The 24,852-nt window shown below is 46.2% G+C and overlaps 1 protein-coding gene across 1 annotated transcript in view; it reads left to right on the top strand.

Annotated features, from left to right (window-relative positions):
* Positions 1-24,852, top strand: part of LAMB3 (laminin subunit beta 3) — a 2,309,994-nt gene that overhangs the window by 807,808 nt on the left and 1,477,334 nt on the right. Inside the window, exons 6-7 of the mRNA XM_068269757.1 lie at positions 15,766-15,948; positions 19,515-19,578. Of these exons, the coding sequence (XP_068125858.1) occupies positions 15,766-15,948; positions 19,515-19,578 (247 nt within the window). The remainder of the gene's footprint in view (positions 1-15,765; positions 15,949-19,514; positions 19,579-24,852) is intronic.

Genomic DNA, 24,852 nt, shown 5'->3' on the forward strand with positions numbered 1-24,852 from the left:
CCTCATGCAAGGCCTGGGTTGTTGTGTCTCAAAGCGTGGCCTTCTCCTCCTGCGCCTCCTCCTGTTCCATCACGTGTGCTGCTGCTGCTGCTGCTGGGTTAGCGTTACCGGTCCCTGTTTATGGAACCTCTCATCTTTATTACATTTATGACTGCATGGCGGTAAAAAGCATGCTATCTGCACGCTTCTTGTCCTCATGCAAGGCCTGGGTTGTTGTGTCTCAAAGCGTGACCTTCTCCTCCTGCGCCTCCTCCTGTTCCATCACGTGTGCTGCTGCTGGGTTAGCGTTACCGGTCCCTGTTTATGGAACCTCTCCTCTTTATTACATTTATGACTGCATGGCGGTAAAAAGCATGCTATCCGCACGCTTCTTGTCCTCATGCAAGGCCTGGGTTGTTGTGTCTCAAAGCGTGGCCTTCTCCTCCTGCGCCTCCTCCTGTTCCATCACGTGTGCTGCTGCTGCTGCTGGGTTAGCGTTACCGGTCCCTGTTTATGGAACCTCTTCTCTTTATTTCATTTATGACTGCATGGCGGTAAAAAGCATGCTATCCGCACGCTTCTTGTCCTCATGCAAGGCCTGGGTTGTTGTGTCTCAAAGCGTGGCCTTCTCCTCCTGCGCCTCCTCCTGTTCCATCACGTGTGCTGCTGCTGCTGCTGGGTTAGCGTTACCGGTCCCTGTTTATGGAACCTCTTCTCTTTATTACATTTATGACTGCATGGCGGTAAAAAGCATGCTATCCGCACGCTTCTTGTCCTCATGCAAGGCCTGGGTTGTTGTGTCTCAAAGCGTGGCCTTCTCCTCCTGCGCCTCCTCCTGTTCCATCACGTGTGCTGCTGCTGCTGCTGGGTTAGCGTTACCGGTCCCTGTTTATGGAACCTCTCATCTTTATTACATTTATGACTGCATGGCGGTAAAAAGCATGCTATCCGCACGCTTCTTGTCCTCATGCAAGGCCTGGGTTGTTGTGTCTCAAAGCATGGCCTTCTCCTCCTGTGCCTCCTCCTGTTCCATCATGTGTTCTGCTGCTGCTGCTGGGTTAGCGTTACCGGTCCCTGTTTATGGAACCTCTCCTCTTTATTACATTTATGACTGCATGGCGGTAAAAAGCATGCTATCCGCACGCTTCTTGTCATCATGCAAGGCCTGGGTTGTTGTGTCTCAAAGCATGGCCTTCTCCTCCTGCGCCTCCTCCTGTTCCATCACGTGTGCTGCTGCTGCTGCTGGGTTAGCGTTACCGGTCCCTGTTTATGGAACCTCTCCTCTTTATTACATTTATGACTGCATGGCGGTAAAAAGCATGCTATCCGCACGCTTCTTGTCCTCATGCAAGGCCTGGGTTGTTGTGTCTCAAAGCGTGGCCTTCTCCTCCTGCGCCTCCTCCTGTTCCATCACGTGTGCTGCTGCTGCTGCTGGGTTAGCGTTACCGGTCCCTGTTTATGGAACCTCTTCTCTTTATTTCATTTATGACTGCATGGCGGTAAAAAGCATGCTATCCGCGCGCTTCTTGTCCTCATGCAAGGCCTGGGTTGTTGTGTCTCAAAGCGTATCCTTCTCCTCCTGCGCCTCCTCCTGTTCCATCACGTGTGCTGCTGCTGCTGCTGGGTTAGCGTTACCGGTCCCTGTTTATGGAACCTCTTCTCTTTATTTCATTTATGACTGCATGGCGGTAAAAAGCATGCTATCCGCACGCTTCTTGTCCTCATGCAAGGCCTGGGTTGTTGTGTCTCAAAGCGTGGCCTTCTCCTCCTGCGCCTCCTCCTGTTCCATCACGTGTGCTGCTGCTGCTGCTGGGTTAGCGTTACCGGTCCCTGTTTATGGAACCTCTTCTCTTTATTACATTTATGACTGCATGGCGGTAAAAAGCATGCTATCCGCACGCTTCTTGTCCTCATGCAAGGCCTGGGTTGTTGTGTCTCAAAGCGTGGCCTTCTCCTCCTGCGCCTCCTCCTGTTCCATCACGTGTGCTGCTGCTGCTGGGTTAGCGTTTCCGGTCCCTGTTTATGGAACCTCTCATCTTTATTACATTTATGACTGCATGGCGGTAAAAAGCATGCTATCCGCACGCTTCTTGTCCTCATGCAAGGCCTGGGTTGTTGTGTCTCAAAGCATGGCCTTCTCCTCCTGCGCCTCCTCCTGTTCCATCACGTGTGCTGCTGCTGCTGCTGGGTTAACGTTACCGGTCCCTGTTTATGGAACCTCTCCTCTTTATTACATTTATGACTGCATGGCGGTAAAAAGCATGCTATCCGCACGCTTCTTGTCCTCGTGCAAGGCCTGGGTTGTTGTGTCTCAAAGCGTGGCCTTCTCCTCCTGCGCCTCCTCCTGTTCCATCACGTGTGCTGCTGCTGCTGCTGGGTTAGCGCTACCGGTCCCTGTTTATGGAACCTCTTCTCTTTATTTCATTTATGACTGCATGGCGGTAAAAAGCATGCTATCCGCACGCTTCTTGTCCTCATGCAAGGCCTGGGTTGTTGTGTCTCAAAGTGTGGCCTTCTCCTCCTGCGCCTCCTCCTGTTCCATCACGTGTGCTGCAGCTGCTGCTGGGTTAGCGTTACCGGTCCCTGTTTATGGAACCTCTTCTCTTTATTTCATTTATGACTGCATGGCGGTAAAAAGCATGCTATCCGCACGCTTCTTGTCCTCATGCAAGGCCTGGGTTGTTGTGTCTCAAAGCGTGGCCTTCTCCTCCTGCGCCTCCTCCTGTTCCATCACGTGTGCTGCTGCTGCTGCTGGGTTAGCGTTACCGGTCCCTGTTTATGGAACCTCTTCTCTTTATTACATTTATGACTGCATGGCGGTAAAAAGCATGCTATCCGCACGCTTCTTGTCCTCATGCAAGGCCTGGGTTGTTGTGTCTCAAAACGTGGCCTTCTCCTCCTGCGCCTCCTCCTGTTCCATCACGTGTGCTGCTGCTGCTGCTGGGTTAGCGTTACCGGTCCCTGTTTATGGAACCTCTCATCTTTATTACATTTATGACTGCATGGCGGTAAAAAGCATGCTATCCGCACGCTTCTTGTCCTCATGCAAGGCCTGGGTTGTTGTGTCTCAAAGCGTGGCCTTCTCCTCCTGCGCCTCCTCCTGTTCCATCACGTGTGCTGCTGCTGCTGGGTTAGCGTTACCGGTCCCTGTTTATGGAACCTCTTCTCTTTATTACATTTATGACTGCATGGCGGTAAAAAGCATGTTACCTGTGCAAAGGAACGTGACATTTTCCGCATTTAAAAGACAGTTTTTTCTTTGAAACTTTACAATCAATTTTCTCAAAAACTATAAGCTCTTTTTCAAATATTTTTTTCCTCTTGTATCCACTCCCAAGGTGCACATACCCTGCTAATTTGGGGTATGTAGCATGTAAGGAAGCTTTACAAAGCACGAAAGTTCGGGTCCCCATTGACTTCCATTATGTTCGGAGTTCGGCGCGAACACCCGAACATCGCGGCGATGTTCGGCGAACGTTCTCGAACCCGAACATCTAGGTGTTCGCCCAACACTAGTTCCCACCACCATGTTTGACAGTGGGAATTGTGTTCATTGTGTTGAAGGTTCTCCTTTTTTACGCCAAATTAAGGAAACATCATTGTGACCAAACAATTACATTTTTGTTTCATCACGCGTTGCATATTTGGAGTTTATAAATAAAATATACTGACTGTCTTTACTACAGTCGTTGTGTGTCTACTTGGAGGAGGTAAGTCCACCACTACCTCCTCTATTCACCAAGCATTTGGTTTTTAAGCACATTTAGCTTCCTTTTATCCTTTTGGCTCCTCTGTTCTCCTGTATAATATTGAGTCCACCCTGGGTGGAGGGTTGAACCCCCTTTTTCTCATCTACAAAGAGCGACTTCTTATTCCTGAGTGCAGTCAGGAAAATCTCCCCACCTGCCTTTACAGTGGTTGCCTAATGGTAACCCTGGTTTGTGAGTATTAATATTTACTCTATCTAATAACCATTTACCAGTACATATTACACTATTGGGGCTCTTGGTGTTTCTTGTTTTTATTTTTTTATGTGACGAAGACATGAACTAGGGTTGGAAGATCCTCTGAAGGAATGAGGTGTTTAATCTTTGCAATATTCCTTAGGTGAAAGAAGGAATGTTTCACAACAGCTGAGATTTGATTTCTGAAGCCTTATTTCCCATCAATCAGTACTCCAAGGCTGCGCACACAGTCTGAGTTGTTCAGGTCCGAGCTCCCTATTCTTAGCGGTGTTGGTTGAGCCCTGACCTTCAATAACAAGAACCAAGAACCAAGAGTTTTGTCAGCATTACGTTTTAGCCAGTTATTATTCATCCAATCCTGAAGCTCAGCTAAACATGCGTTTATTTATAAAGTAGGGTTTGCAACGCCAGGTTTGAATGATAAATATAGCGGGTGTCATCAGCGTAGCAATGATATGTCAGGCCATGTTTTTGTATGATTTCTCTAAGTGGCAGCATGTATATGGTTAAAAGTAAAGGGGATAATATCGCGCCGTGGGGTACACCATATTTTAATGGTACAGGGTTGGAGAGGAATGGCCCTAAGGCTACCCTTTGTGTTCTGCCAGCCACGAAGGAGTTGAACCACCGGAGAACAATGCCATCTATGCTACAGCACTCTTGTAGCCTGTTAAGCAAGATTTCATGATCAACTGTGTCAAAAGCCACTGAGAGGTCGAGCAAAATCAGGATGGAGCATTGGCCTTTGTCTCTGTAACAAAGTATGTCAAGTTATGTAAGTTACTGATAGAACCTCAGCGGTAACCTCACCGGTGGCGAGGGAGGTTACTGACAGAACCTCAACGGTAACCTCACCAGTGGCGAGGGCCCACTGGTGAGTGAGAGTGGTCAGACAGATCAGGTAGGCAACAGACGAGCAGTTAAGGTACAGAATTGAAAGGCAGGCTAGGAGTGAAGTTCAGGCAGAAGTCGGCAAAAAGATCAGATGGGCAGGGGTACAGAATCACAAGGCAGAGAGAGTAGTCAGAGCAAGCAAAGAGTCATACACAATTGGTATGTTTTTCACTACTGATTACAGCTATCAAAGGTCTGAGCGCTAACACAAAGTATTCGCAACAACAATGAGCTACTGACAGCTCGAGTCTTTTATGCTGGCAGACAATCTTACAGCCCGCCAAGACCAGTCTGACCAATCAGGAACGAGGAGCGTGCTCAGTGACGTCAGCCGACCCGCAGGTCAGCTGACGCACCTCCTCAAACAATAAAGGTCCTGCCACGCACGTAGCTCTGAGTCTATGTGCAGCGGAGAGACCTGCGCGCAGCGTCCTGCATGTCTAAATGGCGGGGATAGCAGTGGCGGTCATGCTGCTCTCCGTGACAGCGGTATCCCCGCTACTTGTTACAGTCTCTTGCCATGAGCAGATCATTGCAAATCTGGGTGAGGGCTGTTTCACAGCTGTGATATTTCCTGAAGCCAGATTGAAGAGGGTCAAGGATGCTGTTTCTGGAGAGCCTGGCTTCAAGTTGTAGGTAGATAGCCTTTTCAATAATTTTCAGAGAAAGGGGAGGTTTGAGACGGGTCTGTAGGTATTTAAAGCGTCTGGGTCTAAGGATGGTTTCTTGAGTAGTGGCCTGACGATTGCTTCTTTCATACAAGAGGGAAACCACCCTTCTTGTAAGGAGCTGTTGACTATTTTGTGGTATGCCGGTATAAACAGCTCAGGGTATTTCAACATGAACTTAGTGGGGCCAGGGTCCAGATCACAGGTAGTCTGGTGAAGGTTTGAGAGGATATCCAAGATGTCTTTTTCAGTGATAACTTTGAAATCAGACCATGGTGGTAAGCTATTTTTGCATCCATTATATGGCTCTGCATAGGTTTCCGGGGCTGTATTGCTGTTAGCAATAGGCCCACTTTGAGTAAAGTTCGTTCACTCAGATTTCACCAAAAGATGGATGATTAAAGTCAATGGGAACTGTGGGGTAATATAAATAAATAAATTAAAAAAACAACATACTTACCTAAGGAGAGGGAAGGCTCTGGGTCCAAATTAGCCTTTCCTCTCCTCTCCAGGTGCCCTCAGTGCAGCGCTGGCTCCTGCGTTTGAATCCCCCACCGTGGGGGACTTTGGAAGTCTTCGTGAGCAGAGCCCTCCCGAAGACTGGCGTCTCCATACTGCACATGCGTAAGTGCACGAGAGAGAGGGTTTACGCTTGTGCAGTATGGACCGGCCCGTCTTCACAGCACTCAGTCTCCTTGTGAGGAAACGCAGAAAAGCCGCCGCAAGGGCTCAGAGTGAGGCGGCTGTTTCCGCGTCTCACATGGCGGCACAACGCGAAGAAACCGCCGCATGCCGCATGGGCAGAGCGGTGGAGTCCGCATTGGATGCAGCGGATTGCACGCATGGCAAAGCTGCTGACATTGTGGCTGGACGCGGGGAAACCGTCGCTTGCTTAGAGAGCGGAGCGGCGGTCCCCGCGCCTGAATCAGTGGTTACATTGCAAGACGTGTCTGGTGTGGCTGGGACTGATAGTCCACACAGGTTCAGAGGGACGCGCGCGCGCTGAGAGGCAGAGCTTATATGACAGCCAGAAAAGGGTCAGCTGACATTTTCACCACTTGCCATTGGTCCAGCACTTAGGGGAGGCGCTGGAGAGCGCTTTGCTATATATACTGGGTGCTGGTCATTCTCTGGTTGTCTGCCGTTGCGATCACAATGTGGTAGCACTCAGACCTTGTCAGTATCTGTGTTCTAGCATAGTTTCCAAAGGTGTTGACATCAAGGCGTTCACACCTTAGCATTAGGAATATATATTGTATTATTTGTTATGACCTTCTGCCTGCCTGCCTGACTATTCCTCTGAACTCTGATCCTGTACCTTGCTATTTCTGATATCCTGTTGCCAAACTCTGCTCGTTCCTGGACTCTGTATTTGCCTCCTGATTCTGTACCTTGCTAACTCTGATACTCCGTTGCTGAACCCTGTCTGTTTATTGGATTCCGTGTCTGCCTCCTGAATCTGTACCTTATTTGTCTGTGTGTTGACGAGCTGGCTTGCCGACCTCGAGAACTGGCCTTACTGTTAGAGGCAGTTCCCAGACCTGTTGGTGACACCCTCCCTTCTCGGGTGTCACTCACGCTCTGCCCTTCCTACTCTCAGCCTAGCTCCTCCCCCCAGGAGAGTCTAGGCCGTAGGAAGGAACTTACTTCTGAGAAGTACTGTTGCATCTAACACTCACTTGTTCTATCTGGTGTCCAGAGGTTAGTAGATATATCTGATTATCGGTGATACTGCAGATCACCAATAATCGGGTATATTCTGTATTCCTGGTGAGACTGCAGTTCACCGGTAATCAGATCCTCTCTGTGTTACACCGATCGTTACAGAACGGCAGACCAAAAATGCAAATGGAAGCACACACTGACCGTCTGGGCGCACTTGGCACTTCGGTGGAAAACATCAACCAAGTGCTGGGTAGTCACAAGACTATGATTGAAGCCTTGTCTGGTTCTTTACAAACCCTCCAGACAGCAGTGGATGAGGTGCGATCCCCTCCTAGCTCTGACATACGTTTGCCTGTACCCGAGAAATTTTCTGGTGACAGATCTGACTTCCGAAATTTTAAGAGTAGAGTGTTATCTTACTTTGAGTTGAGACCCCGATCTTCTGGAAATATGACCCAAAGGGTTACATTCATTAAGACTTTATTATTAGGCGATTCTCAGACGTGGGCGTACAGTTTGCCCACCGGGGATTTGGCCCTCTCTTTAGTGGATGAATTTTTTAAAGCCATGGCAGTAATTTACGACGACCCAGACCTTGCCGCGACCTCTGAGCGGAAGCTCAAGCTCTTGCGTCAAGGCAGGGGTCCGGTCGAAGATTACGCAGCCGAATTTAGGAGGTGGTCAGTTTCAGCCAGGTGGGACACCTATGCCCTATTAGATTGTTTCTTATCAGGGTTGTCAGATGAGGTTTCAGATCTCATGTTACGTCTGCCTGAACCTAAGACAGTCGATGAGACCATTTCATCGGCCATTCGAGTCGACCGCAGACTGCGCTATCAGAAACAGACCCATGGTAGTAGTCATGTAAGAATGGTGTCCTATGCTGCGCCTCCAGTAACTCCACCTCCTCCTGTCTCGCCTCCACCCGAACCAATGCAAATTGGTCGGTCGAAACTATCCCAAGTGGAGCGAAGACGCAGGATGTCTGAGCGGCTGTGTCTTTACTGCGCAGAGGGGGGTCATAGAGTACGTAATTGTCCTAACAAGCCGGGAAACGCTATTGCCTAGGAGTTGTAGGGGGTAGCACCCTAGGCACACGGCTTTTACCCCTAGAAGATAAACGGTTACTTCTCCCTTGTACAGTCACATGGGAAGATAAAACTGAGGTTTCTGAGGCTTTTATCGAGTCAGGCTCTGCAGCTAATTTTATGGATTTTGAATTTGCAAAGAGATTGGGTATTCCGTTCACCCCAGTAAAACCACCCATTCAGGTAACGGCAGTAGATGATTCCCCTCTGCAAAGTAATCATCCGCTGTCTCAGACACCAGAGGTGGAAGTCACCATAGGGGTGTTACATAAGGAGAAACTACAGTTTTTTGTGTTACACATGACCACCTCCACAGTCATCCTTGGCATGCCATGGCTGCACTTACACTCTCCACAGATTAATTGGGCTACCGGTCAGCTAACTAGCTGGTCAACTCACTGTTTTCAGCAGTGTTTAGGGAGAGTGACACTGGGCCAGACCAGGATCCAGTTGGAGGGGATACCAGTACAATATTCCGAGTATTCTGATGTGTTCTGTCCCAAGGCTGCAGATAAGTTACCTCCACATCGCCCCTTTGATTGCCCCATCGATCTCCGATCGGGTTGTATGCCCCCTAGGGGCCATCTTTACAGTTTGTCTGGTCCAGAGAAAGTGGCCATGCAGGAATACATTCGTGAAAATTTAGCCAAGGGGTTCATTCGCCCTTCCCGGTCGCCTGCTGGGGCAGGTTTCTTTTTTGTTAAGAAAAAAGACGGAGGACTGCGGCCTTGCATTGATTACCGGGGCTTGAATAAAATCACAGTGAAGAATCGCTACCCTTTGCCCTTGATAGATGACTTGTTTACACAGATAACCGACGCTAAGATCTTTTCAAAGTTGGATTTACGGGGTGCATACAACCTGGTGCGGATCAGAAAGGGCGATGAATGGAAGACGGCCTTTAACACGCCCGACGGGAATTACGAGTACCTGGTGATGCCCTTCGGGCTGTGTAACGCCCCGGACGTCTTTCAGGAACTGATCAATGAGGTATTCAGGGAGGTATTGGGCAAATTCGTGTTGGTATACCTAGATGATATACTTATCTTTTCTAACAACCTCTCTGAGCACAGGACACATGTCAAGTTTGTATTGGATAAACTAAGGCAAAACATGCTTTACGCTAAATTGGAGAAATGCATCTTCAAGGTAACATCTGTCACCTTTTTAGGGTACATCATTTCCACCTCGGGCCTGTCTATGGATCCTGCCAAGGTCTCTGCTGTGTTGGAATGGCCTCAACCAGTGGGGTTAAAATCTCTTCAAAGATTTCTAGGCTTTGCCAATTACTATAGAAGGTTCATAAACGGGTACTCCATTGTTATTGCACCCCTCACCTGTCTCACTAAAAAAGGGGCAGATACTACCCACTGGTCTCCAGAGGCTCTGCATGCATTCTCCACTTTGAAAGATTTGTTTTGCTCTGCACCCATCCTGAGACACGTTGACACTTCCTATCCCTTTATTGTTGAGGTGGACGCCTCGGAGGTCGGGGTAGGGGCTGTGCTGTCCCAGCGGTCAGGGTTGCGGGGTAGATTGCACCCATGTGCCTACTTTTCTCATAGGTTCTCTCTGGCAGAGAGAAACTACGATATAGGCAACAGGGAACTCCTGGCCATCAAATTGGCCTTTGAAGAATGGCGTCATTGGTTGGAAGGAGCAGAACATACAATTACAGTTTACACTGACCACAAAAATTTAGAATACATCGAGGGAGCCAAGAGATTAAGCCCCCGTCAGGCTTGATGGTCATTGTTCTTCTCGAGATTCAGATTTATAATTACGTACACCCCAGGGAGCAAAAACATTAAGGCAGATGCCCTGTCCAGATGCTTTGAGCCAGAGACAGCACAGCCCTCCCTCCCAGAGACCATTGTCCCACAGAGACTGGTATTAGCTACAACTGAGAGTTGGGAAGATTGGGCAGAGACTTTAGGTCCTTTTCAACAGGACATCCCGGAGGGGAAGCCCAAAGGGGTTATGTTTATTCCACTGCCATTTGGGTCTTCAGATTTTGCAGATGTTCCATTCACACAGGAATGCGGGACACCTTGGGGCCTCCAGAACACAGGACCTTGTAGCCAGATGCGCTTGGTGGCCGTCTCTGGCAGCCGATTGCAAGGAGTTTGTTAGAGAGTGTGCGGTGTGTGCGAGGAGTAAGCCCTCCCGACTGGCACCTGTGGGAAGATTGCAGCCCTTGCCCACCCCGAGTGAGCCATGGACCCACTTATCCATGGATTTTGTAGGTGAGCTCCCCAGGTCTGAGGGCATGTCAGTCATTTGGGTGGTAGTCGACCGCTTTAGTAAAATGGCCCATTTTGTGCCCCTGAAAGGACTCCCCTCGACCCACGAATTAGCCGATTTGTTCATCATCCACGTTTTCCGATTGCATGGCATTCCGGAAAACATCGTGTCAGATAGGGGAGTCCAATTTGTTTCCAGATTTTGGAGGGCATTCTGTCACCAAATGGGCATGGAACTGTCATTTTCGTCGGGCTACCACCCACAGACCAATGGTCAGATGGAAAGAGTCAACCAGTCATTGGAGCAGTTTTTGAGGTGTTACGTTGCAGAGGCGCAAAATGATTGGGTCAAGTTTTTACCCTTTGCAGAATTTGCGCACAATAATTTGAAAAGTTCCTCGTCAGGTTTTTGTCCATTCCAGGTAGTGACCGGGAAGTTGCCTAAATTCTCCCCATTGCCAGTCGCCTCCACCCCGTTTCCAGCTCTGGAGGCCTGGCAAAGGTCATTTAAAGATATATTGTGGATTGTGAAAAATAATTTGGAGAAAGCGTTTCAAAGTCAAAAAGGTCAAGCTGACAAGAGACGTTCCTTAGAGTGGAGGTTTTTGCCAGGAGATTTAGTCAGGGTGTCCACACGTCACTTGACCTTGAAACAGCCCTCGGCTAAGTTGGGGCCCAGGTATGTGGGTCCATTCCCAGTAACTAGAAAGATCAACGATGTCACTTATGCCATTGACCTTCCTGCCAGTATGCGTGGCGTGAGATCCTTTCACGTGTCCCTGCTTAAGCCAGCAGTTCATGTGGGTCCCACTCCTCCTCTTGTGATGATAGATGACCAACCTGAGTACGAAGTAGAGAAGATTTTAGACTCTCGCATAGTTCAGAACTCAGTACAATATCTGGTTCATTGGAAAGGGTATGGTATTGAGGAGAGATCATGGGTACCTGAATGTCGCATGCATGCTGACAAATTAAGAAGGGAGTTCCACGCGTTGCATCCTGAGAAACCTGGTAGGAGCTGTCCGGAGTCCACTCCTCAGGGGGGGGGGGGGTACTGTGAGGAAACGCGGAAAAGCCGCTGCAAGGGCTCAGAGTGAGGTGGCTGTTTTTGCGTCTAACATGGCGGCACAACTCAAAGAAACCGCCGCATGCCGCATGGGCAGAGCGGTGGAGTCCGCATTGGATGCAGCGGATTGCACGCATGGCAAAGCTGCTGACATTGCGGCTGGACGCGGGGAAACCGCCGCTTGCTTAGAGAGCGGAGCGGCGGTCCCCGCGCCTGAATCAGTGGTTACATTGCAAGACATGTCTGGTGTGGCTGGGACTGCTAGTCCACACAGGTTCAGAAGGACGCGCACACGCTGAGAGGCAGATCTTATATGACAGTCCGAAAAGGGTCAGCTGACCAGGCGGGTCAGCTGACATTTTCACCACTTGCCATTGGTCCAGCACTTAGGGGAGGCGCTGGAGAGCGCTTTGCTATATATACTGGGTGCTGGTCATTCTCTGGTTGTCTGCCGTTGCGATCACAACGTGGTAGCACTCAGACCTTGTCAGTATCTGTGTTCTAGCATAGTTTCCAAAGGTGTTGACATCAAGGCGCTCACACCTTAGCATTAGGAATATATATTATATTATTTGTTATGACCTTCTGCCTGCCTGACTATTCCTCTGAACTCTGATCCTGTACCTTGCTATTTCTGATATCCTGTTGCCAAACTCTGCTCGTTCCTGGACTCTGTATTTGCCTCCTGATTCTGTACCTTGCTAACTCTGATACTCCGTTGCTGAACCCTGTCTGTTTATTGGATTCCGTGTCTGCCTCCTGAATCTGTACCTTATCTGTCTGTGTGTTGACGACCTGGCTTGCCGACCTCGAGAACTGGCCTTACTGTTAGAGGCAGTTCCCAGACCTGTTGGTGACACCCTCCCTTCTCGGGTGTCACTCACGCTCTGCCCTTCCTACTCTCAGCCTAGCTCCTCCCCCCAGGAGAGTCTAGGCCGTAGGAAGGAACTTACTTCTGAGAAGTACTGTTGCATCTAACACTCACTTGTTCTATCTGGTGTCCAGAGGTTAGTAGATATATCTGATTATCGGTGATACTGCAGATCACCAATAATCGGGTATATTCTGTATTCCTGGTGAGACTGCAGTTCACCGGTAATCAGATCCTCTCTGTGTTACACCGATCGTTACACTCCTGAAGACTTTTTGAAGCCTCCTTCCACAGCAGAGCAAGCAGTAGTTGACTGAATTCGCATACTGCTCCTGGGGACAGCGCTGCACCGAGTGCACTGGGAGAGGAGAGGGAAGGCTCTATAGGATCCAGAGCCTTCCCTCTACTTAGGTAAGTATCTAGCTTTTTTTTTACCACACGGTTTCCATTAGCTTTAAAGCAAGGCCTATGTTATTTCCCTATAATAAGCATGACAGACCTCTGAGGGTGAGTCCCAATATGTTTAACAGGCAACAAATTCAGTAGTAGAGGGGTAGTGGAGTTGATTCAAAAGCCAGTCGTGGGAAGAAGGTTATCAGTCAAGCTAGAGGTAGCCAAGGATAATTATTAGCCTCGGTCAGAAGTCCAGTTTATGGTCAGCAGAAAAGGCAAAATGTGTGTGTATGTATGGAATAAAGACTAAGGGGCTAGTATTCTTGCTTTATAATGTTAGGGTACAGGACAGATTCAGTTATTGCAAAGAAAATATTTGCAAGGAGTTTGTATGTTCTCTCAGTTTCCATGTGAGGTTACTTTTTCTGTGCAAATCTTTAGAACATATCAAGGATAATAAGTAATAAAAAAAAGTTTAATAGTTCAGCAGTGTAGGGTAGGCCTCAAAACACCCACCAAGGCAAAGTCCTGGTCTTGACGGGCATTTTGGGCAATACTATCGAGAGTCTATCCGTATTTGGTGTCTGGCGTACACTTTACACTTTTGTTGTGGAGTACTGTTTTTTTAGTATTTGGGGGCAGGGGGGCAGGAAAATGTTTGTTGCGCAGTGAATGACAATTTTGCCAGTACTACCCATGTACGGTGGGCACCCAGAAAATTCCACATGAGAGTCCTTGCCTGCATAAATCCTACAGACATACGTGTAGCCTGTACCGCTTTCACACAGTTTATAAAACTTAATCCCATACTGTGTAGGTTTATTGGGGAAATATTGCCTGAAACCAAGCCTGCCGTGAAATGCCATAAGGGACTCATCTACCACTATACTCTTTCCAGGAATGTAGACCTCTTTCAATTTTTCACTTAGATGGCATAAAAGAGGTCTCAATTTGAAAAGCAGTCATGTGCTGGATCGTCCTTGGGCAGATGTTGTGCGTTATCACTGAAATGCAAACATTTCATCAGCATTTCATAGCATTCCCTTGTCGTGGTTGCATAAACGGGCATGCAGATGATGGGTTTCTTGACCAATAGTTATGCAGCTGAGGTTTCTTTCCGAGTTTCATTTTTAATGTCAGGCCAATAAAATGACTCAACCTGCTCCTGCACAAACTCCGGGCCCACGCTGATTAGTATTCCTCCTCCAAGTTGTAGCAACTCAGTGGGGAGGGGGAGGGGGGGGCAATTATTCTTCTTTATTTATTTTTGTGGCACTCAGCTGAAACTCTGGGCGCCTAAATCAGACATGCAGTGCTTGCGCCAAAGCAACCAGTGCACCATTGCACTAAAATAAGCAGGTTTGACCAGATTTTATTTGTACGTCAAGGCAAAGAGTGGAAACATGAGGAAAAAAAAGGTTTACAAAAAAAGACTGGAATTAATTTTTTTTTTTTGTGGAAAAATGATTTTTTTTTGCAATGTTAGATTGCAGGAGCTACAGTCTCAATAAGTACACCATGCTTTAATCTATAAAAGTACTTTTTCCTAAGTTCAATTGGTGAAACATTCAAAGTTTAAAGTAGCAGTAAACATTTTCTATAACAATTGCTGGGAAGAAAGAGCCCTCAGTTTTTTTCCTATTGTAAGGCTGCGAATGCACTTGAATGTGGGGGATGGCCCTGTGCTGTCAATTTTTGCAATTATTTTGCGTCTTACTTCACTATCATATTTGGTGTAGCATGTGAAAAATATATTTGTGCCAGTTTTTTTCATTCAAAACGAAAACGCAAACAAAAAGGTTTTCCTTTTCTTAGGTAAGCATCTAACGTATTATTCTTTTTTTTTTTCTTTTTTTTCTGTGTCTGGCTCGGGTTTGTTTAATTCAGTTAACCTTTCTCCTAAAATTTAAAAAGCGTTTACGTAAAATACATATTTTTGGGTGACTAACTTGCCATTGATTCCCCTCCGTCATGCCATTGCCCAGGTTTTTGTACACTTTGTATACCTATTTAAAGGAATTGTGGCTGCAGAGATGACCTGAAAGTTTTAAACGTTTGCCTGTCATTAAGGTCAAAAGGGGCTCAACACAAATTATTATTTATTTATTTTTTGCAGTAAAAATTTTAACACGCGTGAGAATGCCAAATCCTGATTATTATTATTATTATTTACTATTTATATACATCTTCCTCAGCGCTGTTACTGAACTGTCCCTCTGAGGGGCTCACAATCTAATCCCTACCATAGTCATATGCATTGTATGTATAGTAGTCTAGGGCCAATTTCGGGAGAAGCCAATTAACTTATCTGTATGTTTTTGGGATGTGGGAGGAAATCCACACAGACGTGGGGAGAACATACAAACTCCTTGCAAATGTTGACCTGGCTGGGATTCGAACCGGGGACCCAGCATTGCAAGACAAGAGCGCTAACCACTATGCCACCGTGCTGCCCTCCTGCTTTCTGATGTTTGATCATCACTAGAAATACAAGAATAGTGTTATTTTGTCTGTAAGTGTATCAATTTCTGGCTGATTCTATCAATCCAAACAAATAAACCAGATATGTTGTCGTCCCAATTTTTTTATTTATCTTTGGTAGTTTATCAATAAAAAGTGTGACTGAATATGGTGGAAAATTTCCATGTGAACATGGCTGGGAAACAATACATGGTACTCCATCAAGCTTGCAATTCATACATTGCTTTACGGATATCTGCTGATATTTTTGGAGATTGAGCAGGTGTAGGAATCACTTTCTGGTTGATTTCTGTTTAGGGGGGATTAATCGGTTCATGGTCTTTTTAACCACCTGCGTATGTTTGGTTCAATGCTTACAAATGTCTTTAAAGAGTAGAATGTGTTAAAAAAAAAGTGATTGCTTCCTTTTTTTAAAATAAGCTCTCCTCTTTTCATTCTCCTTACTTTTACAGAGCCCACGACCATCTGGCATGTTAATAGAAAGGTCCTCAGACTATGGCAGATCATGGCAGGTATATCAGTATTTAGCCTATGACTGTTCCACCACTTTTCCACACATCAAAAGAGGTCGTCCCCATCACCTAAAAGATGTGCACTGTCAGGAACTGCATGGCAACCCCACACAAGGTGGAAAGGTAAATCCCAACAGCTTTTTTTGCCAAGTCATCTGTGCATTTGTTAAGTGTTTCTCACCTGCAGTGCCTGGATAGTGTAATGGTTAAGGGCTCTGCCTTTGACACTGGCAACCTAGGTTCAAATCACCAGCACCTATTCAGTAAGGAGCTCTTGGGCTAGACTCCCTAACACTGCTACTGCCTACTATGGCAGCGGCTGCAAGTCAATCACTTTAAGTCCGCCAGGAGAAAAACACAATACAAATGTTATTTGTCTTGTCTTGTAGGACTCAAACACATAGCTATATCCCAGATTAATATTTAGTTGTGGGTGGAATGTGCCACAGAGTAAAAACTATGTGGTCATAAATGTCAGACTAAACTGGTGGCTGAGCTGCCTCCAAAAATTAAGCTGTCTTGATTAAGTATGGCAGGAAGTTCCAAAGGGTAAGGTTTTTCACTACCCTTCTTCATTAGGGAATCATACAGATCTGGATATTCTGAGCAACTACAGACCTGTTTCCAACCTCCCCTTTCTGTGAAAAGTTATTGAGAAGGCTGCATACTTCCAAACTGAAGCCAGACTTTCAACAAACAACATCTTTGACCCCCTACAATCTGGCTTCAAGAAACAACACAGCTATGAAACAGCCCTTGTCCAGATTTGCAATGACCTTCTCATAGCCAAAGACAGAGGTGAGTGTTCCATTCTGATACTGCTTGATCTCTCAGCAGCTTTTGACACAGTTGACCATGAAATCTTGCTTAACAGGCTGCATTGATGGCTTAGTCCTCCAATTGTTCTCTTCCTTCTTGGTTGGCAAAACACAAAGGGTAGCCTGGGGGCCTTGCCAGTCCAACCCTGTAAATATGGTGTGCCCTGTGCTCAATACTATCCCCTTTGTTGTTTACCATATACATGCTGCCAGTGGGGAAAATCATTCAAAAACATCTTCTGACATACCACTGTTATGCTGTTGACACCAAGCTATATATGTCATTCAGACCTGACATGATAGACCCCATTCCAAAAATAAACACATGCTTAGTTGAGCTTCAGGAGGGGATGAATGAAAACTAAATGCTGACAAAACTGTGGTTCTTGTCATTGGAGGCCAGCGCCTAACAGCAATGCAGCTCCAGACACAGTCAACATCACTGAGGTTAGGGATCTCAGACTTTACTAGCTCCAACACTGTGCGCAGCTTGGGTTTACTGATTGATGGGGTATTAAACTTCAGGAATCAAATCTCAGCTGTGGTGAAACATTCCTTCTTTCACCTAAGGAATATTGCAAAAATGAAGCACCTTATTCCTTCAGAGGAACTTGTAATCTTAGTTTACGCTGTCATTACATCACGGCTGTACTATTGCAATGCCCTCTATGCTGACCTTCCAAATAAAGACCTACACCACCTGCAGCTAGACTGTTAACAAGCCAACCCTGCGTTTGACACATAACACCAATCCTTTGATTACTACACTGGCTATCCATAAAATGGAGAATCCTTTTCGAAATTGGCATGCTAACATTAAAATCCCTACACAACCTAGACCCAGGATACCAGAAGGATTTTTTTCAACTGCATCACACCTCCCACATCATCAGATCAATAGGATCCAATAACTTAACGATCCCCAGAGTTCAACTAAAAACCTTTGGAGCCAGAGCTTTCTGTCATGTTGTCCCTACCCTGTGGTATGCTTTGCCAAACATAATCAAGACAGCTCCGACCCTGGATAAATTTAAATCAAAACTGAAAGGCCATCTGTTTAGTCTGGCTCTGGCATTTATGATCACATAACTTTTCCCCCTGTACACACCACTAAGTACTGATCGGAGACAAGCTTATGCGCTTTGGGTCCTATAGGAGAAAAGTGCTTTACAAATGTTATGTTGTGTTGTTGTTGACCTAGAGGATACTGCACATACATGCAAGCAGATGCAAAAATGCAAGTAAATTTGTGCCAGGAGGATGATCACATAAGTGCCCATAGTTTAGAAAATGATAGAAAGGAGTGCTTATTGCTAATGCATGTATTTACTGTATAGCTAAAGTATAACAAATTCTAAAGACAACATTAAAATGTGAGGGTTTAATTAGTGTGTCTACATTTCCTAACACATTGCAATTACAGTATGTAATAATAAAGAAAAAAAGGAAGAGGAAGCTAGCCAAAGAGAACAAGATTATTGGTCAAATTCTGACTGCTTACTTATCTAGGGTGGGCGATTTTAAGCCATCTTCACTCAAAGACTAAACTGAAACGAGGGGATAAATATACTCCGACATTATGATATCATACTGTAGTTGAATCATCTGGCTCTTAAAATTCAATTTACTAAATATAATGTTGTGTGCATTGCAGTTGCATAACAATTGAAAAAGAAAACAGTGTGTCAGTGTGTAGAGGGATATACTGTATGAAAGAAACTACAGGATCCTTAGTAGCTATTGAATTAACCACTTCAGGTCCTCAGGCTTACACTTTACACAATAGAGGGCTGTGCAGCTTGGTCAGCGTGCTACACAGAACTACAAAACAGCACACAACCTCTTTTTAATGTCCTTAATAGGACACTCTGTAGGAGCTATCTGAACGCTCCTGCAATATTTTTTTTTCTTTAAATTCACAAAAGGCAGACTTTTATCTCCCTCCTTCCTCCCTCTCCCTCCCTCCACCCCGTGCTGTCCTAATCGCCATAGGACAGTGATCGGCACTCATCCCCCCTTTCATAGGCATCAGCCTATGAGAAGGCTTCATTCCTCAGCCAATCCAGGGGAGAGCCGAGTGTCTGCTGTACAGCGCTGCAGGAGATTGCAGCGCTGTACAAAATGGAATACTTTCCCCTTTTGGTGGAAAACAGTCTGCTAGCCGCAATCGCAGCTAGCAGGCTGATCACAGAGCAGAGCCTGTGTGAGCCAGCACGGAACAATCGCGCACGCGTTCCCTGCTAAACTGCAGCTCCAGGACTTGATGCCAATTGGCATTAGGCGGTCCTGGGGCTGCCGCCGTGGTCACGCCCATCAGCGTGACACGGTCGTTAGGTAGTTAAACAATAAAGTTCTAAGCAAAGGACTGGCAAGTTCTGTATTTGATGGTATTACCATGAAACTAAGAGGCAGAAATCAATATATTAGCCTTTTTTCTGAAAAGCTATCAATTCAGACAGTATTGTCTTCATATAAGACCTTTTGTGCCGTTTTTCCACTTACTGTCAGCATATGGTGACAATGGTGAAAATAAACAAAACCAACTTGTAGACATTTTGTCAACATATAAATATGTTTACAATAAATAATTTATATATTTTTAAACCTGATATAATCCTAAAGTCCTAGAAGTTGGAAAATGTGTTTTTTGTTTCTCATTCTTGCATTGTTTCTTGCCTTTTATACACCACCTTACTTCTTTATCTAGATAGAGCGATGTGTTGCAAAAGAAAAAAATATATATATTATCATTCATATATACACTGTAGAAAGCAGAATTATTCAGGAGATTTTATGCGTTTTGGCACATTGCAATTTCCATTTATTTTATTAGGCATTTTTAATAGTTTCTTTCATTCTGCTTTTCTTTAGATAAGCTTTAGTCCCATGGCAATGGCTTTCACAGTTCCTGTATCCAAGAGTCAACAAATCAATCGTAAGAACTATTCTTTATCAGACTGTATAGTATTGTTTTGCACATAAAGAATCATAAAACTCGATGCTGAATAAAGCCAGAAAACTTCACAAGAGCCTTTAGTGTGCTCATAACCCCATCCAGTGTTGCCAACTGTATGTAGAATTATGGATTGTCCATAAATACACTGTTAAATTTACGTGTCTGTGACTTTCGTAACAGTCATGGTGGTATGTGTAAAAAGTATGCGGCACTGCACACTTGGCCAAAGTTGCGAACTTGCTGGGAGGTGGACATTGCCACGAGTTACTTCCATCCCTTGGCTCACAGCAGCAGCCAGTAGCCCAGTGCCAGGCCAGCCTCACTCCCCTTTCTTCCCTGGCGGCTGCAATCTAGACCCATTTCTTTCCTGCAGCAGGCAGCTGCCTGGGAGTGGAGGCATGCCACACACTCAAGTGACTGAGTTTATCAATATGGGGCAGAATCCAGGAGGAGCATGCGCACAGGACAGGTAATAATCCCATGAAGCACACTGCACACAGGAGCCAGGCACATGAACTGCATGGGAGGGTGGACTTTAGTAGCTGGCTAGCACTATGCTTGTGATTGCTGCCTGTCTGTCAGTGATGTAAGCAGCTTGTTGAGATGACCGAACCACTTCCACCAGTCAGACAATCAGTAAGAGGAAGCTGTTTTAGTAAAAATGGCCAGGCTAGGATGTCATTGCATAACTGTTTGTGGAGAGGAAAGGAGAGAGTTGGTTACACAGGGACATGGCAGACTGTATAGTGCCATATTATCAATTTCAGTGGTGGAATGTAATTTACATCCACTGCCTCCATGTTCCCTAGTAATTTTAATTGAATTCGCAAGCCCTTGTAAAGCATTAGCAAGATCCAAAATGCCTATATATAGTCGTATTTTCTTGTATTTTACCGGGATATCTGAGTAGTGAATCCAAATCAGGTTTAAGTTTCCGAATTCCGATTTCTGATTTCTGCATCAGAATCGGTAGTCTCAAAATGCTGAATTTGGAATGCTGAGTGAAATTCTGCAACTCTACAGAATTCCGATGGAATTCGACCAGTACATTAGCTGTTAATTACTAAGCTACCATTGATGCAATATTTACCAAATTATTCAGATATCTTCAGAAGAATAGCGGTGATTTTTTTTCTTTTCCAAGACTTTTGAGAAAATACTTCAAAGACATTTTTTTTTAAGTCCGCAAAATGACATTCTGCAGCTGAACTTTAATGTAAATGGTGGAATTCTGCATTAAAGTGGATCTGAGCTCAGAACTTCCTCTCTGTTCTAAAATATTAGGCACAGTGTGAAAACAATCAGGGAAAAAAAACCCTCTTTGTTACAATGCACAGAAATCCAAAAAAAGCGCTTAAATTGTACTGGATGAACTCTCAGGGAGCAAAGGAAGGGTTAAAGCATCTGTGTATGTGCTGTGAGTCATGCCTACTGATTATACACTCAACTGTATCTAAAAAAACCAACACAGCTCAGTGCAGGAGGTGATTCCTACAGCATTTCTATGTGTAATGAACACTCTTCAGTCTGTTCTTTGCAAGAGCACGGGTCCACTTTATAGAGAACCCGAGGTGGGGTTCTGACAATGCTATCTGCATACAGAGGCTGGGTCTGCTTATACTGCCCAGCCTCTGTTGCTATACAGTTCCCCCCTAAGTTCCCCCTGCGGTCTGCTGGCCCCCATAAATCACAGCCGTGCTGTCGACACGCATCGGGCTGTGTTCACATCTGCAGTTGTCACTCTTGCCGCTCCCCCGCCTCCTGCATAGCTCCGGTCCCCGCCCATGTCCCTTCCCTCCAATCAGCGGGGAGGGAAGGGATGCGGGCAAGGAACGGAGCTATGCAGGAGGCGGGGGAGCGGGCGAGACTGACAGTACATAGGTAAACACAGCTCGCTGCGACACGCTGCGTGTCGACAACGCGGCTGTGATTTATGGGGGATAGCAGAGCGCAGGGGGAACTTAGGGGGATTGAGATCGCAACAGAGGCTGGGCAATATAAGCAGACCCAGTCTCTGTGTGCAGATAGCATTGTCAGAACCCCACCTCGGGTTCTCTTTAAATGGCAGAATTCTGCTGCAGAATGTCTTTTCGCAGACTTCAGAAATCAGAATTACCAGGCGGAATTCGGAATTCTGTCAGATTCAAAATCCTATTCTGACCATACCTAATCCACATCCCTTCCTTTTCTTACTGCAAGTTACTTATTTGATTGGTGTTTTTTGTTTATTTTTCCAGTGTTTTCTGATTTTTTTTTATAATCAGAAATTGCTATTTTCTTTCATTGATGTTTGCAGCAGTGATGCTCGAATGTACCCAAATTCGATTCGAGTACATTCGAATTCGGGTCCAGGTCAAATTCGGGTTCGGCCGTGATCACGACCAGTAGAATTCGATTCGAATTTGGACCGTGATCGATAATTGAATTCGGGTTTTACCCAGAAATCGTGATCACGAATTCGGATGGCCTTAAAGCTAATTTGTTTTTAAAGGGAAATCACTATTAAATAGGTGTAATTTAAAAAACAAAACAAAAAAAAAAAGATGGAAAACTTTTTTTCTGCATTTCTTGTTTATTCTTCTTCACCTTCTTCTTTTTCCTCTCTCCATCTTTTTCTTAACCGTCTTCTTTTTCTGTTTTACCATCTTCTTTCTCATCACTATCATCTTCTTCTTCACTGGCACCTGGTTCTTCTTCTTCTTCTGGGTCATCCTCACTTGGTTTTTCATCTTCTTCTTCACCTGGTTCTTCTTTGTCTTCTTTTTTGTATCATCATCTGGTTCTTCTTCTTCATCATCATCATCATCATCTGGTTCTTCTTCACCTGGTTCTTCTTCTTCTTCACCTGGTTCTTCACTTGGTTCTTCTTCTTCACCTAGTTCTTCTTCTTCTTCCCCTGGTTCTTCTACTTCTTTTTCTTCACCTGGTTCTTCTTCTTCTTCCCCTGGTTCTTCTTCTTCACCTGGTTCTTCTTCTTCTTCACCTGGTTCTTCTTCTTCATCTTCTTCACCTGGTTCTTCTTCTTCTTCTTCACCTGGTTCTTCTTCTTCTTCTACTTCTTCTTCTCCTTCTTCACCAGGTTCTTCTTCTTCATGTATTTCTTCACCTGATTCTTCTTCTTCTTCTTCACCTGGCTCTTCTTTTTCTTCCCCACCATCTTTTTTTTCATATTCTTCCTCTTGTACCCAACTTAATGTTTTTTTTCCTTAAAGAACTGAACTGTTGTAAAATTTGTTCTTCAACAGCATAGCTAAATTTGTACAGTAATAATAGTAGCTAGTGGCGCATGACAGCAGCACATAATTCTGCAGACCCTGGCGGTGGGAACACAGATAGCAGGAGGTGAAATGTAGCAGAAGGAGGAGGAGTGACCTGTGGCAGCATGTAACGGGCCATGGTACCTAGCGTTGGTACCACGGCTGTAATAAACACCATACAGCAGGAGGTTCCGGACAGCAGTCGTGAAGCCCACATTGTGTCCAATACACAACTTGGACAGCATAGTTTTCAACCCAGAGACCTCAGAATATTTTTTTTAAATGTAGCTATTGTAGTGGCGTAATAGCTATAGCGCATGACAGCCGCGCATAAGTCTGTGGACCCTAGCGGTGGGAACACAGACAGCAGAAGGTTAAATACAGCAGCAGCAGGAGGAGGAGGAGTGACGTGTGGCAGCAGGTAGTGTAACGGGCCATGGTCCCTATCGTTGGTACCATGGCTGTAATAAACACCATACAGCAGGAGGTTCCAGACAGCAGTCGTGAAGCCCACATTGTGTCCAATACACAAGTGGGACAGCACAGTTTTCAACCCAGACACGTCAGTAATTTTTTTTTTAATGTAGCTATTGTAGTGGCGTAATAGCTAGTGGCGCATGGCAGCAGCGCTTAATTCTGTGGACCCTGGCGGTGGGAACACAGACAACAGGAGGTTAATTACAGCAGCAGGAGGAGGAGGAGTGATGTGTGGCAGCAGGCAGTGTAATGGGCCATGGTCCCTAGCGTTGGTACCACGGCTGTAATAAACACCACACAGCAGAAGGCTCCAGACAGCAGTCGTGAAGCCCACATTGTGTCCAATACACAGTGGGACAGCACAGTTTTCAACCCAGACACCTCAGAATTATTATTATTATTTTACACAAGAACAGAAATAGTAGCTATTTTGAGGGTGTGTTAAATAGCTAGTGGCAGCCAGCAGCGCATAACAGAGTGGACCCTGGTGGTGGTGGTGGTGGAAACACAGACAGGAGGTTTAATGCAGCAGCAGAAGGACATACATGGCAGCAGGCAGCCTAGGCCATAGCACCTAGCGGTGGTACCACAGCACCTAAAGAAAGGGTCAAATTTGCAGGGGACTGAAGGTTGATGATGTTAAAAAATTATTCCCAGGCACCTAATGTCCTCCTGTCGCCGACAACAGGTGTGTGGAACGTGCCTTCAATCCAGGCCTGGTTAATCTTCAGAAATGTTAGTCTGTCCACGGACTCTGTGGACAGACGAGAGCGCTTCTCCATGACCACGCCACCAGCCGCACTGAAGCACCTCTCTGACAGCATGCTGGAAGGGTGGCAAGACAGGACTTCCAGGGCGTACTGTGCCAGCTCACTCCACATCTGCATGCGCTTGACCCAGTACTCCAAGGGGTCCACAGGCTCCTGGTCGCCGGTGTCAAGCCCGCTGAAGGACCCCATGTAGGCGTCCACCATCTGGGTCAGGCGCTGTCTGTGACTTTGAGAGGAGGATGCTGCTGCACGCACCTCCTCACTCGGCTGCTCTACCATTAGGTAGAGTGCCTTTGTCAAGGCCTGCAGGTCTCCTGGGCGCCTGATGCTGCTGCTGTTGCTGCAGGCACCGGCTGCTTTGCTGGCTGGACAGGGACAGAGGTGGTGGAAGGCTGGGGGAAGGCTTCCTACAATCGCCGAACAAGGATCTCCTGCAACACCCTTGTTCGCTGCTCACAGTCTCCAGCAGGCAGGAAATGTGCCACCCTCCCCCTCAGCCGTGGGTCCTGAATCATGCTGATGCAGGCGTCCTCCCTCGCTTGCATCTGCTTAACTCTGGGGTCTGTGCGCAGGCATCGCAGCATGTGCCTTGCCATGGTGAACAGGGCGGTCCGTCCAGCAGAGACATCAGGGTCAATGGCCTCAAGTTCGCTGTCCTCCTCCCCCTATAGACCTTGAGCCTCTTCCTCCTCTCTCCACCCTCTCACCACTGCTGCGCTCTGCTGTTCCCCCTAAACAGCAACATCCAG

This window comes from Hyperolius riggenbachi, chromosome 2 (assembly GCF_040937935.1).
Source record: "Hyperolius riggenbachi isolate aHypRig1 chromosome 2, aHypRig1.pri, whole genome shotgun sequence".
Classification (NCBI taxonomy): Eukaryota; Metazoa; Chordata; class Amphibia; order Anura; family Hyperoliidae; genus Hyperolius; species Hyperolius riggenbachi.